Genomic DNA, 18,054 nt, shown 5'->3' on the forward strand with positions numbered 1-18,054 from the left:
CCTCTTTCCCAGGATCGCACCAAAGTGCATCGTAGAGGAAGTGGATCAGCGCACGACGGGAGGTGCTTGCGCCGCCCCAGCTGTGCTTGAACGTTGTTGCCGCACAAATCATATGTTTGGAAGGGGGAGACTGAAGCAAAACCTAGAAAAAATCATATTGCTAGAAATTTATTTGTTGAAAATATCCCAGGCAGCCGTCACTAAACAGTTAGTCGACCAAAACGAATCTCTCCGTGACTATGAACCGAAAAGACTAACAATTATTTGTGCAATTCATCCACCGCGTCGACCGACCAGCCCATGAAAACAGCTAGCCTGTGAAGTAGGGAATGGTCCATCCTTGAGCAGGATGATCGCCCAACTCACTCATTAAATGCGAAAGCTCAGTTGTTTAATCGCTAGTCCTGCAAGTAACCTAGAAGCATCAGTGTGGACTTGGACATTCACCCTAACCATACAGAATCAGCCAGCGAGCGAAATAGTAAGACGCACCATCACCTGATCTCTTCATTTTCTTCCCCACTCTGTACATGTATATATATGTGACCCTTTTCCTTCACCCACGGTGCTATACCCAACAAGAACACTTGGCCTCGCACTCTAAACTCCAAACAGCCACAAGTAATCCTTTGGTCGAAGCAAAAGCAGACCATGGGCGCCTTGGATCACCTCGCTGATTTGTGCAGCATGACGGAGACAAGGGAATCCCTCAAGCTCAGGAAGAAGCGGCCACAGCAGGTGAGGTTTGTGGAATTCCAAGGGCACATGATCGAGCTCTCACATATTCTTCCTTTTATATCTTCATCTTGGGAAACAGTTTCAGTTGAAGTATTATCGATCTTGTGCAGAGAGATCTATATGGGGTTTTTTCTGGCCATTTTGTTAAGCTGCTATGTATATATAACTGGATTTTTGGTGTGCAGACGGTGAACATCAAGGTGAAGATGGACTGCGAGGGCTGCGAGAGGAGGGTGAAGAACGCCGTCAAATCGATCAGCGGTAGAGATGATCTTGCAATCGAATTCTCTTGATTTTCCTGTAAAAATTGATTGAACGACCATGAACATACAACCGTCGCCTCTGTGGGCGGTACAGGTGTGACGAGCGTGGCCGTGAACCCGAAGATGAGCAAGGTGACGGTAACGGGGTACGTGGAGCCGCGCAAGGTGCTGGAGAAGGTGAAGAGCACGGGGAAGGCGGCAGAGATGTGGCCGTACGTGCCCTACACCATGGCCACCTACCCCTACGTCGGCGGCGCCTACGACAAGAAGGCACCGGCGGGCTTCATCCGGAGCGCGCCGCAGGCCATGGCCGCCCCCGGGGCGCCAGAGGTCCAGTACATGAATATGTTCAACGACGACGACGTCAATGCCTGCACCATCATGTGATCCGATCATCATAGTCATGCATCTCCACACCAGCCCCCTTTTTTTGACATGATGTCCACACCAGCCTTGATATGCATCACACTATCACAGAGCCTGTATCTGTATATATGTGTTCTTGCTGCGGAAAAAGGATATGAAGAAGATGATCTTGTTGTATACGAAGTTACAAAGTGATATACAGAGAAAGACTTTGTTGAATATACTACTCTATGATCCCTCTCAATCTCGAGCCTTCTCTTGTTCTATTCTACCTTTTTTTTCTTTGATAAAAGTGATAGTACAAGGAAAGAATTTGTTGAATATACTACGGAGTACAACTATACCACTATACTCTCGATCTCGAGCCTTCTCCTATCCTATTCCTACCTAATCATCCGTTTCTTTTTTTTTAAGAACACAGTACAACGTAGACGCTCACAAACACGCACGTACAAACACCCCTATGAACGCACGCACACCCTACCCCTATGAGCACCTCCGAGAAACTGAGCCGGCATATCTTGAGGTTGACGAAGTCACCACTGGCGCCTCGCTGTTGACGGACACGTCACCTACCACTGAAAGCATAACGCCGGTTGAATCCTGGAATAAATCCAGGTAAATGCAAACACCCATGTCAAGTCTAGGACTTGAACCTGGGTGGGCTGGTTCCACCACAAGGGACCTAACCACCAGAGCCAAGCTCTGTTTGCACTAATCATCCGTTTCTTTCCTCTTCTTTTTTCATTTTTTCTTTTGCAACGGGAAGATTTTCTTTCAGCGAAGGTAACAAAAAGGCAATCAAGCAATACACAAGCTCCGCTAAAATGAACGGCCAGTATCTGTATGTTACGCGCAAAATGGAGCAATGCCCCGCTTAGAGGGTGTTATTATGGTGAGCTGAGCTCAAATTCTTTCCGGATGGGATGCTGCTCCTAGTTACATTTGTTTTGAGTACGCAGTTAAAAACTTTGTTGCCACTTTCTGTTAGGAATCTAGTTCAAGGAGGAGGTTAAAAGTACTCCAAAACAAGCTAAATATAAGTATCAACAAGCTTTCAGCGTGAAGGAAAGTGTGGGGGTGTCGGCAGTTTACGATCACCGTTGCCCATGTTATCTCCTTCGGGTGCTTATCTGTTTTATGCTCACACTGCTCTGCAAATGGTAGGACCAATCAGTCTGTAATGCCATGAGCTCATAAATGTTTGTATTATTAGACCAAGCCCATAATTCTTGTAACAACATTTCTAGTGCAATATCTCAGAGGCTTATGTGGCAAGTTCATGTACAAGAGGTAAAAATTTAATCTCACATTGCTTGTTGTGAGAGAGTTTGACCAATATATAAGGTTCGATCTTCTATAACTTGCAAGAACGCAAGAAGAGGACATGCGTGCTCATCCTCCGCTATTTGCCTCGCCGCGTGCATTGTCTCATGAATGAGCCGAGGAAAGATAAGACCTATCCCATGTGACACCTTTCATTTTGTTGCGAATGAGATTAATGTACTAGTGGAATAAAAATCTGAATGGTTGTGAATTGTTCCTCTTTGTATCCCTTGTGGATCAATTTTCACTTGATTGTCTATAAGAGGCCGCTCCTCTATAGACAATTATGTGCGACAGTGGCACGCATGAGACCGCCTCACGGTTATAGAGCTTGCGGGTGGGGCTCATGATCGACTTCCCCATCCCAACCTCCTAGTGTGCACCGTGAGATGGGATAGTAGGCCTCTGGAACCTCGACCGTCACCTACTCTGTGTCAACAATGTGCTCGAAGAATCATCAAAGAAGTTTAATTTCACCCAAGTCTCCAAATGTATCAAATTGGTAGAGATGCTTAGTTTTTTTGGGGGAGAGGGGGGTTGCATTATGTAGTTTGAATTTGCGTTTGGTACCTACTTCGTATGTGAGCATATCGGAGGAGGCCGAGTTCCACATTGATGGTGCCCACTTGATTCATTTGATCGTGATTGTGTTGAGGATGTTTTTGATGCTTCTAGAAAAAGTGGGAGATCAAAGAGGAGAATTGCATGGAAGTGCAAGAAATTGTGTTGGTGCGCGCATGAGATGGTGTGGCACTCAGATGCGATGACCATGAATGATCAAATCGTAAAAAAATATTGGCAACGTATTGAGGAGTGTGGACTCCTTCACGAGTAAAACAAGATGATGCAATAGATCATTGTCAAGGAGAACATGCTTATGATGATGGATTCAAATGGAATGGACGACAAGGCAAAGGGATATTGGGAAATTAGAAGGGGACATTTGAGATCATGAATATCTTGGACCGGAATGGTGGGAGGTAGATATTCGGTTAGCGGTGGTGGTGATGGAAGTGATAGAAACGATGTTGGCGGCAATGGAGGTGATGGCAACACCTGTCGTGGCAATGGAGCAGACGACAATGGTGGTGTTGTTTGCTTTATCATGGGAAGCTTGATCAATGATTCTGATCATGCTTTTGGTGGTGTTTAATTACTTCTTCTACGATGGCCCATACTTTTGGATTGAAAATTATGGTCAACTTTGGAATTTTAATGCTTATAACTTGAAAACTATTGTCTTTGTCGTTGTTGTCTAACTTAGTACATGCTCTTTTATGTTGTGTTGTTCTTTTGTCATGGTTGCCGTCTTCAGACTAGCCGGTGTTGAGTTGTTGCTATGCTCGTTGCTCGTAGCCAGTGTCAGTGTTCTTGTACTTAAACTTCTAGCTTCTATAACATTATGGTACGTATTTGGCGTACTCTCAAAAAAAAGTTGAGTAATGAAAACTATTATAAATGTTGAGAAAAGGAAGTGAGAAAAACTATTATCTAAATACATAGATTTTATTATTCAAAAACACTAAGATTTGATTTTAGCGTACCAGTTTTGACGAAACTGGAGTCATGTTACTGTAAAAGTGGTTTGCGGTATATGCCATTTTGAGGACATCTATATGCTATAGGAAATAAAAAAAAAATTATCGGACACATGAGTTTCAGCAAAAGAAGCCCATTTGTGGATTACGGTTTTCTGGGCCTCTCTTGGGGCTATTTCGTATGGGCCATTAGCCATCTCATCATGGGTCGAGCTGCTTTGGAAAAAGGCAGAAGTGGAAGCTAGGGTTTAAGGTCCACGACGAAGTGGAAGTGTGGAACACGGCGATGGCGACGGCGACGGCGAAAACCCTAGCGCGGGCTGGCTCCTCCCTCCTCGGCCGCTTCCTCGCCTCCCCGTCCCCATCTCTTCTGCGGGCCGGACTTCCTCCTCCGTCGCTGCTCGCCAGGATCCAGCCGCACGTCCCGCCGCCGCCGGCCTCGGTGGACGCCCACGATGCGGATGTGGTCGCCAGGCTGACCTCGCTCCCCGGCGAGATCTCCTTCCCCTGCGGCCTCCCTTCGCTCCGGTTCCTCATTGACGACGGTACGGCCTCTCGCCCGCTCCACCCCTTTACGCCCTTACGCCTTCCAAAATGTTCGCGGCGCCAGACATTTTGATCATTGGACTCTAGTTGTATTATTATTGTAGCATCAATGGTGAATGGGGGGTGTATAAAGTTTGGGAAATGTTACATACAATTCGCTCTCTAAATATTTCCGGAATTCTACATCAATTCTCTTGCCAGCCAGACCCCTAATTTCAACCCCAGTGCTTGTTCTCTGTAGCTCTTGTGTGGTGGTATGTGGCAACAACTGGGATGTTATGTTAATAGCGTGATCCATTCGTTCTATCATTCTATCCTGTAAGGACTGGTTAGGAGTTCCTACTTCACATTCAGTGCATGCTTTAGTTAACTAATTTGGTGCGCGAACAGATCTCATTATGTCATTAGTACCTCTACTCGTTTTTTCAACCCAAGTACCTGTACTCCTGGTATGAGATGTCGGTGATAAATTGATTAGCTTTATCATACAGTTAGCAGACATCTCTCTGGTGCATGATAATTTGAATAAGTTGCTGATAACACCAGGAATTGTTTCCTGTTTGATCTATAATAACCGGTACTCGGCCATCAGTCTGCCACCCAGCTCATACAACCTAACTGGCTTGACAATCCTACTTAACCAGCGAGTATAAGTTGACTGGTAGGGTTACCTGTTCCTTATATTGAGTGGGATATAGTTTACTGGACCCATTTTCTGTACATTGCCTACATTTTTTCACAACCTATAAAGGACTGGGTTTAATCAATTATTTTCTTAATTGCTTGCATTTGATATTTTGATGTTTCATATGTTCATTTCGTTATTACCCCAGTCACCAGAAGTTCACTGATCACTGTTATGTAGAGAATCGTACAAGCATTGGAATGCATCCTGTATCTTTACTACTGCAAAAATGGCGTTTGGGAGTGGTAGTCCATCATCTATTCTCACCCCCTTGCATGTAGGACCAACATTCTTCTCTATTGATGAATGATGACCTCTCCACTGACTCCCATTCATTCCTGCAATTGAAATTAGACCACAATGCTGCTCATCCATCTCAGTTCTGCTTTGTTCCTCTCTATTCAGAGCACAAAGACAAAGAACTGCAGTAACACACTGTTCAACTAATTATAAAAGCTTCTGTCAACTTTATTCTCTTATTAAGGTTTCATAGCAACACATGGGCCCCTTACTAGTTGTTTTAAATATCCATGCATGGTTACAAACCAGGACAACGGAACATAGCAGCCGGAAACGGGGAACGGTGGTCCGTCCCACGTTCCGGATTCAGTGATCCGGAATCGGAGTCGGGAACGAGATAGGATTCGGTACGATTCATCTCAGATTCGCGTCCCCAAATACAAGCTACGATTCAGTTCAGTATTAAATCCTCAGCAGTTGATTAATCACCAAAGGCCGCCGTTTCTTTTCGTCTCCCAAAACAACTCCTCGTTCTCCCAGATTGACTCCTCTTTCCAGCGACTTCAGACTCCAACAAGAATGATTTTCAATGAAATTATGCTCCCTTCCTCTATAAGAGCTCCCGTTGGATGGATTTCTCCCCTCACAAAGGAGTTGAAGCTCAAGCTACAGGATACTAGTAGGTATGAATCTAATCCTGATCTGATGGTTCCTAAATCCCAATGATTTGGAATCTGTTTTCTACTATTCTTCCAAGGATTTGATCTTATTCTTTGAACATTTCTCTTCTTCCTTTTCTATCGTTCCGGATTCGCCGTACCGAATCAAATGGGATCGCGTCCCCGATCAAACGGGATCGATGCAGAGATGTATACCCCTTACGTTCCCTGGTTTTGACAGCCACCGACTCCCGTACCCCGAATCCGTCCCCCGTTCCCACCGTTCCGGAAATATGGCAGCTATGCAACGGAACATAAATTTCGACACAGTTGTCTACGGATGATGTGGAACCATGAATACTGTACAACCAGCCATATTATATCAAAGTGCTTGTGGATTTTGAACTTTTTTGACACATAGACATGTGATTTAGGTGGGCTTGGATTCCTTGCAATATAAAGTGCTTGGAAATACTTGAGATTACACTTGTTTTGAGTAGCCGATAGCCGTTGGTAGGTTCCTTGCATGGGGCATATGGTGTGCATGTTTTGTCTTACTTTTGTTAACCATGTGTGTAATACTAGTTTTTTTGGTTAATACTACATAATTGATTATTAACTACTCCCTCTGTAAACTCTGTTCCATATTAGTTTGTACTAAATCAGCGATAACTAATATGGAACGGAGGGAGAACCTTGTAGACATATGAATGATCTTGTGAGATTGAATGAAATATTTATTTTTGCATTTTGGACATCTTCCTTGCTGATAACTGGCTATTTGTAGGAATTGATTCTGTTGTCGATGAAACACCCCTTGAGTTACTTCCCAAAAGAACTTACCAGCCCAGTACCATCAAGCGGAAAAGGACCCATGGGTTCCGAGCACGGTCTGTGTCCCGTCCCTCCCTCTTTTCTCATTTGACTAGTTAAAAGATGCTAGGTTTCATGATAATCCACTGCTTTCTTTTCTTGTGTACCTATTTTTGTAAGCTTTTAGTTTAGCCGATGTGTTATGTGCCAGATTTTGTTTAAATTTATGTATTCTCAGTGCTCTAATATTGGTTTTCTTATTCCTTACTTTTATTCTGCAGTAAAGCAACCACAGGTGGGCGTAAGGTGATTGCTCGGAGGATCGCTAAAGGCAGACACAAAATTTCATGGTAATGAAGCATCTCTGGGAAATTTCACCTCAGCTTTGAATCACTGTGGTACGAACATCTATGAAGCTTACAATACCTGTATCCTCACTGAGGAGGTAGAGTGAGGGCAGAACCAGAAGAACACCTACCTGAATTTCCTTACCAAACAAAACGTTCATTCCACCAAATAAACTTGGCAGAGTGGTGGTGGTCGAGGAGTTTACCGCTCTTTGTCTATGTATTTGTAACTGCATGCTAGCTGGACTGCTGTTATGCATTTGCGTATGTTCTACTGTCAGAGGTACCATCCCTGAGGTCAATTTCTGATCCTGCGTTTGTAACTTTGTTGTGGAGATTCGTCAGACTGTGCTGCTGAGTTCGCCTGTGAGCCTGCAGCCTCCAATGGATTGGTTATCCTTCCGGTTTGTTCTTTCTTTCAGAAAAGTCCGCATGCCTACCTGCCGTTGCTAAATCGGTGATAATTATCTGTTAGCGTTTGGTTCTGCCACGTTGTTTGTAGTTACGTCAGATTGTTTGTAGTCACGTCAGATTGCGTTCGGCGGATTGTTTGTACTCATAGCTGCCTGCTGCCTTTGTGACACCTAAGCGCTGCTAGCCTGCTACGTTTGTGCCACCGATGTTATGATGCCTTGTACTTTGTACTCATAATCGTTCCATCTGTTGCGTTTCTAGAAGGGTGTCCTTTGTCAAAGTTCTTGTACCACGCAGAGAAAAATGGCGATATGTATGTGCACAACTCTGCATTTTTCTATTAAAGAAATGCACCTCTGCTTATTCAATTATGTTTTTTCTTCTTTTGACAACGCTAACATGAGTTGTGGATGCGTTTTGCACTATAGTTTGGCCACCATGCTACCTTGAGCTCCAACTTATTTGAACCATAATAATGGGATTCCCGGTTGTTTCAGGGATCCTCACAGTCCGTGTGTCGAAGTTTTTTTTTTTTTTGAGAAACACAAGTACAAACGCATGACGCTCACATACACGCGCATACACTCACCCCTATGAACGCACACACGCACACCCCTACCCCTATGAGCACCTCCGGAAGACCGAGCCGGCGGATTGGATCTTGAAATTGACGAAATCACCACAGTGCGCCGTCGTTGACGGGAACGTCGCCTCCCACCGAATGAATATTCCGCCTTTATGAGACACGCACGATGTCAAATCCGGGGTTTGAACTCTGTGAGCTGGAGTGACAACCACCCTCCTAACCACCCAACCTCAGGTTGGTTCTCCCCTGTGTCGAAAGTTTCAATAAGACAACCAGAATTGTCTTATATGTGTCGAAGTTTCAATAAGACAATTCTGGTAGGCTTCCGTAGAGCACGCTCTTGCTGATTCTTTACATCGTATACATGAACTTCTTTTCACGTACACCGCTCAAGTTGTGGCCATACGGTGAAATTGGATTTCTTCCAGGAAAAAATGCAAGTAAAAGGAATAAAATGCAAAAAATTGCCTTCGACCATAAATATTTTTACATTTTTCTAAGAGTGTTTTCAGAACCTGTGAAGTGTGAACAAGAAAGAAAATACAAGATCAATGACATGAAAAATCATTCAGAGAATGAAAACTCATGAGTTGTTTTCTATGTTTTTTAAACATTAGGCCATAGCCCCGCCTTAAATTAATAAACCCGTTGCCTCGTAAGTTGATACAAGATGCTGAAAACCAGCTAACAGGAACCGAAAACTACAAACAAAACAAGAAAAAGGAGTGAAACACAGCTTGAACTCCGAGACCATTGTCCAGTCTTGCGATCCGACTAGAGAGGTGTCGAAGCTGGTGAAGAAGGCCACCATTGAGGGACTCGCACCATTGTCAACCTCCAGAGGCCAAGCAAAGCCCAGGCACCATCCGTTTCCACCTCCAACGAAAGCTCCCTGCTTTCTCGCCCGGATCGGACGGCACCGTACCTGTCGGAGGTAGATCGCTCTCCCTGAGCACGCATGGATATTGGAAGTTACCGCCGGGAAGAAAGACTCCGCGCACTCGCCTCGCCGTGCCGCCACCCACGAACATCACAGCCACCCGCAGCACACACCACCAAACCGGACCAAGCTGCCAGGAGTAAGCGAGGACGATGCATACCAACCTCCGTCGAGCTCATCCACCCAAACCCACTATCTCAAAACAGCTCCTCCAACGAGGGAACGACACCACCTGGGCGCCGCCACCGTCCAAACCAAAGTTTTGGGTTTTCACCCGAGATAGATAGGGCATGGAGGGAGGGGATATCACCCCGATGTCGCCTTCAGGAAGGAGAACGACGCCGTCAGCATTGTCGACGTCGCGGCCACCACTGTCGGCCAAGGGTTTCCCCCGATCCAGAGCCCACATCCGACCACCCCCCCAGCCATCGGAGGAAGTCCGGGACCGGGGAGGTGCGACGAGCACCGCAGGGAGGAGGAGCCTCCGTCTTCAGATTTGGTACCAGAGGCCCATCAGGGTGACCTCCGCACCATGCCCATACCCGCCGCCCTCTTCACCGCCCACGCGGCCAAAGAGAGCCGACTGCAGCATCGGGCACTCGTCCGCGCGGCTGAAGAGAGCAGTTGTTTTCTATGTCTCCCTCTATTAAAGAAATCTTAAGAAACTTGAATGCAAACAAATTACATAAGCATATACTGTACGAACTATTTTTAGTGATCTCATTTCTTCTATCAACGGGTCTCATGCAAAATACGGCTATGAAATTTTACAAAAAAAACTCTGAAGAAAAGAAAATTGAACCAAACGCTAATTGCAGTCACAGCATCGCTCCACTTGTATAAAGTGCTAAAACCCCAGCGAAGCACCACACGCATGGTCAGATACTCTCATACTCAGATGGCTTCCTCCTCCCGTCTCCCACCCATCCCTGGCTCCAAGAGGACGCGCACTAGCGCCGAGGCAGGAGTCTCCAGAGAAGAAGCAATGGCGCGGGAAACGGCGGTTGTGAAGCGAGATGTGAAGCCGGAGGAGGAGGATGAGGCGTGGGCGTGGCCGCGCCCGATGGAGGGGCTCGGCGAGCCGGGCCCGGCGCCGTTCGTGGCTAAGACGTACGAGATGGTGGCGGACGCAGCCACTGACGCTGTGGTGTCGTGGGCAGACCGTGGGAGCAGCTTCGTGGTCTGGAATCCGCACGGGCTCGCCGTCGCCGTCCTACCCCGCTTCTTCAAGCACGCCAACTTCGCCTCCTTCGTCAGGCAGCTCAACACCTACGTATGTATCATCAACAGCCCTATTCGCGTCCCGTCCTCTCTTTTTTAGGCACACCTGTTGTTGCAAATTACAGTTTATCCACCGTGTCTCCGCGATACAGTTCTAACTGCTGCCCTGTGCGTGTTGTTTGCAAGGTGAGAGGTATATGACCCTTGTTGCCTGCTGATTAAGAGTGTTTAGAAATCGGTTCCAATTTGAATTATAATCATGAAATGTCTGAATGTTGTGAGTTACTGAGTTCTGACTGTGATGCGCACACAAATGTGCGCACTCCTCGATGTGCTAATTTGGGCATTCTGTTTTATCAAGAAAATTGCCACAGGCGTGCCAGCACGCTTGTTTGCTGGAAGTTTGCGCACATTATAAATCACGCGCAATTGGGCCAATATAAGAGTTAATAGTTTTCTTGTCGAAACCATGTAAGAGTTAAATGTGTGTTAGAGTTTTACACTTTTATTTCACGTTTGCCTTCAAAAAATTATGGTTGTTGCTTGCTTTGGTCTGTTGTGATCAATTCTCTGCTTACGCGTTTGTGGTTTGTGATAGTTCACTTATCTTAGTATTCATCAACTTCACTATGCTCGATATGACATGTACTCAGTTTATTCGCAATGCAATCTAAGATGCCCGCTTCTGGGCCTTACAGGTGTCCAAGTAGCTCATAAGTCGTACCCAATTTTTGTTCTACCACTTCAAGACCTAAAACCTCGTGATCTGTCCATCCTTTAATTGTTAAGAAGTGAAAGGTGATGTTAACATGGTTTAGTTTAACTCTGTTCCTTTTTTTTGGTGGTTTTGTTGACGTGAACCCGATGATTTTTTTACGGACCTAGCCTTTTCTTATTCCAGCGCTTACCACAAACCACCTTTGTTGCTGTAACCATTACATCTTGCAAGCATGTTCTGGGCTTCTCAATGCCTTCCTAATGGTTTTTTTCCTTAATAAAATTTCAACTGCAGATAGAAATTGCAGGTTAGGTCACCATTGATTTAGTCTGATAGCTAAAACAGTTAGAGATATGTTTGAGTTTTTTTAATGCTTATTATGTTCTTACTAAAGCAGGGAGTTATATTTACTTGATTACTGCTGGATTCTGATAGGCTGCAATTATAGACTATCCGTTTTATCGATAAAAAGTCGGTCCTACTGACTATTCTGAACTGCTGACTGTCACCATACTGCAAATGTTTCTAACTTCTACATGTGGTTCTGTGCAGGGATTCCGAAAGGTCAATCCAGGTCGGTGGGAATTTGCGAATGAATCCTTCTTAGCTGGTCAGAAGCATTTACTGAAGGACATCAGGAGGCGACGTCCTTCCAAGCATCAGATGGAATCACAACTCAGAAATGAAAATGTTTGTCATCGACAGCCTGAATATGTCAATGAGGTTGATAGTTTAAAGAGAGACGGTGCAGCTCTAAGAGCAGAAGTTATTAGAGCATCCCCACTCGTTGGCGCTCCCCACGTCCAAATCCGGCAAAATTTTCGTCCGGATTGGAGGAAGATTTGGCGTGGGGAGGAGTAGTTTCCCAGTCGTGTGCTCCCCAAGCGGCGTTTCTCGGGGAAAAAGAGGATGGCTCGGGGAATCCGGACGAAAGAGGAGACACGTGGGCGTGGGCGGTTGGTTTAGCTTCATCCGGAGTCCCCGGGAGACCCCCGGGAAACCGAGGATGGCATGGGGAGTCCGGACGAAAATAGGCTCAAATCCGGACCAAAACGAGGAACCGGGGGCCTGGACCATTTTTCGCCGTCCGGATGAAAAAAAGTGGCCGTGGGGGGCTCTGTGGGGAGACGAGTGGAGATGCTCTTACACTTAAGCGGAAATATGACATCTGTAAATCTCAGCTCATTGCCATGGAGCAGAGGGTCCTAAACAATGAAAGGAAGCAACAGCAGATCATCACTTTCTTTGCCAAGGCACTCAGTAACCCAGGCTTGTGCAGCAGATTTTGCTCAGTTGTGCAGATAAGAAAGAGCTAAGAAACACCGCCAAAAGACAAAGGCTGGTGGAAAATGAAGAACTACAAGTTGTCGATGTGCGATTGAAGAAGGGTACGACTGCAGGTAGCAGTGACAGTGGCACAGCTGCGAACAACCAGCCTCTGGCCAAGGGTAGTCATCAGAACATAGGCGACATGTGCGATGATGTATGGGAAGAGCTGGATGCAATACCTGGAACTCAAATTAAACAAGAAGGCAAGGGTGATATCGGCTTCGATATTGAGGAGTTCACCGGAAGGCCTTGTGGTTGGGTTGATGACTGCCCATATCTAGTTGAGCCAATGCAGTTTGTGGAACACTAGAGGTATGCAAACAACAGAATCTGCCAGTGAAAAAGTGGAGTTGTTCATATTACGTTGTGCCATCTCATATCTGTACATCAGTTAGCCCACTTCTCTGTCATTGCACATTGTGTCTCTCCTTTTCAGTTAGCTGCCTCTTCTGTCATATTGCATTGTCTCTATTTTCTGCTCGATAGTGTTACCTCGTAAGAACATTGAAAAAAATAGCAGCAGTTCTCTCTGATAATGAAAACCAGGAATCTGCACAAGTTTGATGGTGAGTTCTAAATTTTGATGTATGCACCTAAGCATCGAGACTGGCTTTTCAGAACCTGGGTGCATGTGAACCCACTTTTTCAAAAATGCGTTTGTGATGTAAAAGCATGTTTTAAAAATCGAAACACAAAATGAATGCAAAGGTGATCTCAAATATGTGCCCTGGACATGAGTTTTGTGACGAAAAAACCTTTTATTTTGCCTCGGCAAAAAAGTGAAATTTTGCAGGGCTATATAGCAGTATATATGTGACGTATTTTGTCTTTTTTAGATTCAGAAATAAAAAAGTGGTTTCTCCGCGAAAACTTTCTACGCGCACATGGAACATGCATACGTACCCCGTTATTTTTATTTTAGAATTTTTTAACATTTGGAAAATGCATTTCCCACCTGGATTCACGTGCACCCAGGGTTCAACTGGGACTTTTCCCCTAAGCATCGTGATATTATTTTGCACTGTTTGCACCATGCAACTGGGTTGAAAATGTGTGTTGTTTGATATGAATAGAAGGGAACATGGATGTATGACGTTCCTTTAGTTCTTTGACTCACGGAAAAAATTTATGTACTCCCTCCATCTCATGAAAATTATCTGAAATTTATCTAAATTTGGATATATCTACGTACCAGATAGTGTCTAGATACATCTATTTTTTGTCAAATCGAGGAACACTTTCATGGGTTGGAGGGAGTACATAAAAAAAGATGCTTACTGTTTTGATCTCAAATTGGTATATAGTTGTTTCTCCTCAACCGGCCATAATATTATCTGGGATGATCCATCATATGTCCCATACTTTAAACAGACTTTAAATTAACAAAACCCTCAACCGGCCATGATTATAACACAACCCCAATACACACAGCGTGCTGCTGAGGTTACCAGCTTACAATACACACACATATGAGAGCGAAAATGGCACGCAAAAAAAACACGAGTACGACTACCACAAACATAGATAAAACTTGAAAACTTGAGGTCTTCGTCTTCAACAAATGAAGAGCGGAGGGTGTCACCGGCAGACCATCACCGGAATCCCCAACAACTGACTACACACAAGCATCCGCCAGGTGCATGTGACCACGAAAGGAGAAGCAAGAGAACGCCGAGGTCTCATAAGTAACGCCTCCAGGAAGGGGAGTGACACCAAGGTGACGCCGTTGCTCGACCCATCAAAGGTTTTCACCCAGACACATCCGACCATGAAGGGGGCAGCGCCGAGGCTCAACGAAGATGTCTCCAAGGAGGAGAATGTCCCATACTACTCCTGACTTTGATCATATATTCCATATAACAGTCTGATACGAGGATCCCACCTGATCCTCTCCGAGTTTGCCCGATCTTTCACAGCGAGACAACCGGTAGATATAATCTCCCAATCACGCGCGAAACGCAACCTGGAGAAGAGGAACGAATCCAACAAGCAATGTATCGATGAACGACACGCCTCAAACCCTAACTTGGTAATCCTTGATGAACACAAGAACCTCCGCAACAATCTTTATTGGAAACAGATAAACGACAACGCCGTCCCTGGAGGGATGCTTCACCACGAACACACGCAGCAATGTTTAATCTAAAGTTCAACGTATGCTACCCTAAAACCTAGCCGCACCAGCCTTTATATGAGGGGGTGGCCGGCCAGCCTTGTTGGGCTTCCCTAAGTTGGTTGGACAAGCCCAAACCAAAACTGACTCAACTTATTAAAAACCCTAATTGGCCCACATATGACCAGAAATATAAAATACATAAAATAAGATAACTAGCTAGGTGGAGTCCTGAAATTGGGCTTCACCTCGGCCTTCATGTTCGTATCATCCTCCCCCTTCAAGAAGCGTTGTCCCCAACGCGTGAGGGCCTTCTCGAAAAGGTGACGTCATACGAACATGACACGTCCGCGCCGTCTTCAAGTCTTGCCTGCCTACCACACCACATCCTCCCTCGCGGCTTGCTTGACTCGATACAACACTTGGCGCCTCCTTTCTTCTCCACATGAACTCGGGCTTCGGCGCCAACACCTTCTTCTTGTGAGGTCTTGATGGAACCCTGTGTTGTTGAGTATGAATTTTCTTTGTGCAACCCTGCAAACGAGAAATGCCTGGGCCACAAAGTTGTCGAACACAACTATCATTGTCTCTATGCAGCCTCCATGCTGCTGAAAACTGGGCCGCAGTGCCGCTGGTACGAGGCATGCAGTGCCGCTGCTCTCTGTCTCCTCTAATGCGCTCGCCTCCTGCTCCTCCCTCACGCATCTGCGCCTTATGCATTGAGACATGATCAGCATAACCAACATCAGTCTGAATACTGGCATCAACACAAACTAGAAGTGTAGCACATGCATCAATATCCTCCTTCGTCACCGTAATAGGCTCGACTTCAACCGGCTTGTCACCAACAAGTATAGACTTGTCATCTACAAGCATGGCTGAAACATCACCAACATCGACGCTCAGACATGTACCTCATGTTGCACTTTAGACTTGTGCAACTTCTCCTTACGTACCACTAACTCCACATCGAACTTGATATGATCATCACCCATAGGCTTCAAAGTTCGATGTTTGCCACCATGCATAAAAGAATAAGTATTTTCTCTTCCAGCATGTGTCACATTACGATCATATTGCCATGGACGCCCAAGTAACAATCCACACACTGTTGCGGTCAGAAACCCACCGGCGAGCAGCGACGGGCAACACAGTAGAGCCGGGAGGCTCCCAGGATTGCGGCTGACCCTGGTCCCTCGGGCGACGGCCCGCAATGCCTTCTGGCACACGCGTCCTGGTGCTTACGAGGGCGTGCCACCTGACCTATACCTGGTCAGGAAGGTGATGGTTTGCTTCGACTAGTTTCCTGTATGGCAAACACGTAAACATTAAATACGAGCCCCGATCGGCTCTTAAGTTGTTCTGTGGATCGGCTCAAAGAGCCGATTGCCCCATGGTTCATGTTAGATTTATAAGGACATGGGGATCATGCTTTATCAATATCAAGCTAATCTAATCTACGATAGTCTAGGGTTTTCACCGTATAATCGGAACATCCTATGCGTAATTGAGCCTAGCAGATACGTAAGATGATGGAAAACCAATCCTAAAGAGGCCTAAAAACCAATGTGGAGTTGATCCCCGGAACAATCCCTCTAGAGCTTAGTAAACCACACCTTACGCACCTCCGGATCCTTCAACCCGTTTATAAGGCCTAACCATACGGATATCAAATCAATCCTTGAAGAACAAGGAGCAACTATAACGGATTAGATCTACTAAATAATGAACAAGCAAGGTGCTGCTCCTTACACCTAAAATAGGTGTAAGGGCAGCTAGATATCGAGGGGAAGCATAGCTAAACAAATGCATCGTGAAAGCATTGTGATCAACCCCAAAACACCTAAGATAAGGGTGTTGCTCGCCATCAAAAAGGCTTCAGCACGAGCAACACCAAAAACGAATAAACTGATACTGCCTAGATCGCAAGATACGATCTAGGCAGCATGTTGCTTACCCGGGAGAAACCCTCGAAACAAGGGGTGGCGATGCGCCTAGATTGATTTGTTGTGAACGTGATCGTCCTCCTTCTCAATAACCCTAGATACATATTTATAGTCCGTAGACTCTCTAACTCGGGAAAAACCCAACCGTGTACGAGCTAAACTCTATCTCTTAATTCTAACCGACACGTATCCTACTATATTTACGGATACACGGGCAATCTTGCCCAAACTTCTTGTACAAGGCCGGTTCGGGAATATCTTCCATGTATATCTTCTAAGCCCATTTAATCACGGCCCATCTCCAGACTTGGTCAAATTCTGGTGATAACACATGCCCCCTGGTTTTGGCAATGATAATTTCAAAACCACTCTGTTTTTTCTTCGTAGGGTCACGTCGTGGCAGAGCAGAGCCGCCGCAGCATCCTTCATCATGATGCCTTGCCTTCTCAACTTCTCCGCACGATTTGACAGTTCTTTGGCACCACTTCCTCGGAAACTGCTGTAACATTAACTCTCCCCCATATCCCATTATTTAACCGCGTCGAGCAGTTCGCCTCTTCATCCTCTTGCTCCGTACTAGCCATCGGCAAAAAAACCCCTTCCTCGGTAGCCATATCTTCTTCCTCCTCCTCCTCCTCGGCCTCATCAGGTCTCTCCTACGTATCGTCTCCCTCTCGTGAGCCGACGCTAGAGTGGGGCTCGTTGGCGGCGCACGACATCCTCGCCCCAACGACGTGGGACAAGGAGGACCACGATTCCTCCGTCTGGTCCGAGGATGACAAGTCCTTGACCGACGGAGACGACGACCTCCAATTCCTCGTCGACGGGGAGGAGGAGGCGGAGAGCGAGGACGACCGCTTCTCCTGGGACGACTTCACCTCCTCCGACGAGGAGGAGGAAGAGGAGGACGACACCTCCTCCGACGAATATCCGCCGGCAAAGCGCCTTCGCGCCTGGTGGGACGACGACGACGACGACGACGACGACGACGAGGCTCCCGTAGAGGGCTACGGGAGCGGCCGACGAGGAGACCGCCCGGCAGCTGCGCGGCGGCGGCAATGACGACGACGAGGGCAGCAACGGCCCGTAGATTAGGGACTACTAGCATAGGACTAGTAGTAGTAGTAATCGGCTTTTGTTCTTTCCTCCTTGAGCGATCGGCTCTTCCACTCGTAAAAGCCCTTTTTATTAATGAAGAAAATATTTCTCAGCCGATTCCGCCTTCATACCAATTTTGCCGATTGTCAACGCCGGTCAACACGCAAA

The 18,054-nt window shown here is 46.1% G+C and overlaps 2 protein-coding genes and 1 pseudogene across 2 annotated transcripts; all 3 read left to right on the plus strand.

The window, feature by feature from the left end:
- Positions 1-651: 651 nt before the first annotated feature.
- On the plus strand, positions 652-1,586 carry LOC124663337 (heavy metal-associated isoprenylated plant protein 20-like). The gene is made up of 3 exons (XM_047201056.1): positions 652-738; positions 924-999; positions 1,096-1,586. The coding sequence occupies exons 1-3, from the start codon at positions 652-654 to the stop codon at positions 1,386-1,388; spliced, it is 456 nt and encodes a 151-aa protein (XP_047057012.1). The 3' UTR covers positions 1,389-1,586.
- Positions 1,587-4,493: 2,907 nt separating this feature from the next.
- Positions 4,494-7,929, plus strand: LOC124664831. The gene is made up of 3 exons (XM_047202263.1): positions 4,494-4,776; positions 7,149-7,251; positions 7,456-7,929. The coding sequence occupies exons 1-3, from the start codon at positions 4,518-4,520 to the stop codon at positions 7,526-7,528; spliced, it is 435 nt and encodes a 144-aa protein (XP_047058219.1). The 5' UTR covers positions 4,494-4,517; the 3' UTR covers positions 7,529-7,929.
- Positions 7,930-10,359: 2,430 nt separating this feature from the next.
- LOC124663607 lies at positions 10,360-13,139 on the plus strand (annotated as a pseudogene).
- Positions 13,140-18,054: the final 4,915 nt, after the last annotated feature.

The sequence above is a fragment of the Lolium rigidum genome, chromosome 6, assembly GCF_022539505.1.
Source record: "Lolium rigidum isolate FL_2022 chromosome 6, APGP_CSIRO_Lrig_0.1, whole genome shotgun sequence".
NCBI lineage: Eukaryota > Viridiplantae > Streptophyta > Magnoliopsida > Poales > Poaceae > Lolium > Lolium rigidum.

Excerpts from the sequence above, each read along its gene's own strand:
- LOC124663337 (XM_047201056.1), top strand. The coding sequence starts at position 652 with ATGGGCGCCTTGGATCACCTCGCTGATTTGTGCAGCATGACGGAGACA. Across the intron at positions 739-923 it reads GGAAGAAGCGGCCACAGCAG|ACGGTGAACATCAAGGTGAA; the intron begins GTGAGGTTTGTG and ends TTTGGTGTGCAG. Across the intron at positions 1,000-1,095 it reads CGCCGTCAAATCGATCAGCG|GTGTGACGAGCGTGGCCGTG; the intron begins GTAGAGATGATC and ends TGGGCGGTACAG.
- LOC124664831 (XM_047202263.1), top strand. The coding sequence starts at position 4,518 with ATGGCGACGGCGACGGCGAAAACCCTAGCGCGGGCTGGCTCCTCCCTC. Across the intron at positions 4,777-7,148 it reads CCGGTTCCTCATTGACGACG|GAATTGATTCTGTTGTCGAT; the intron begins GTACGGCCTCTC and ends GGCTATTTGTAG. Across the intron at positions 7,252-7,455 it reads ACCCATGGGTTCCGAGCACG|TAAAGCAACCACAGGTGGGC; the intron begins GTCTGTGTCCCG and ends TTTATTCTGCAG.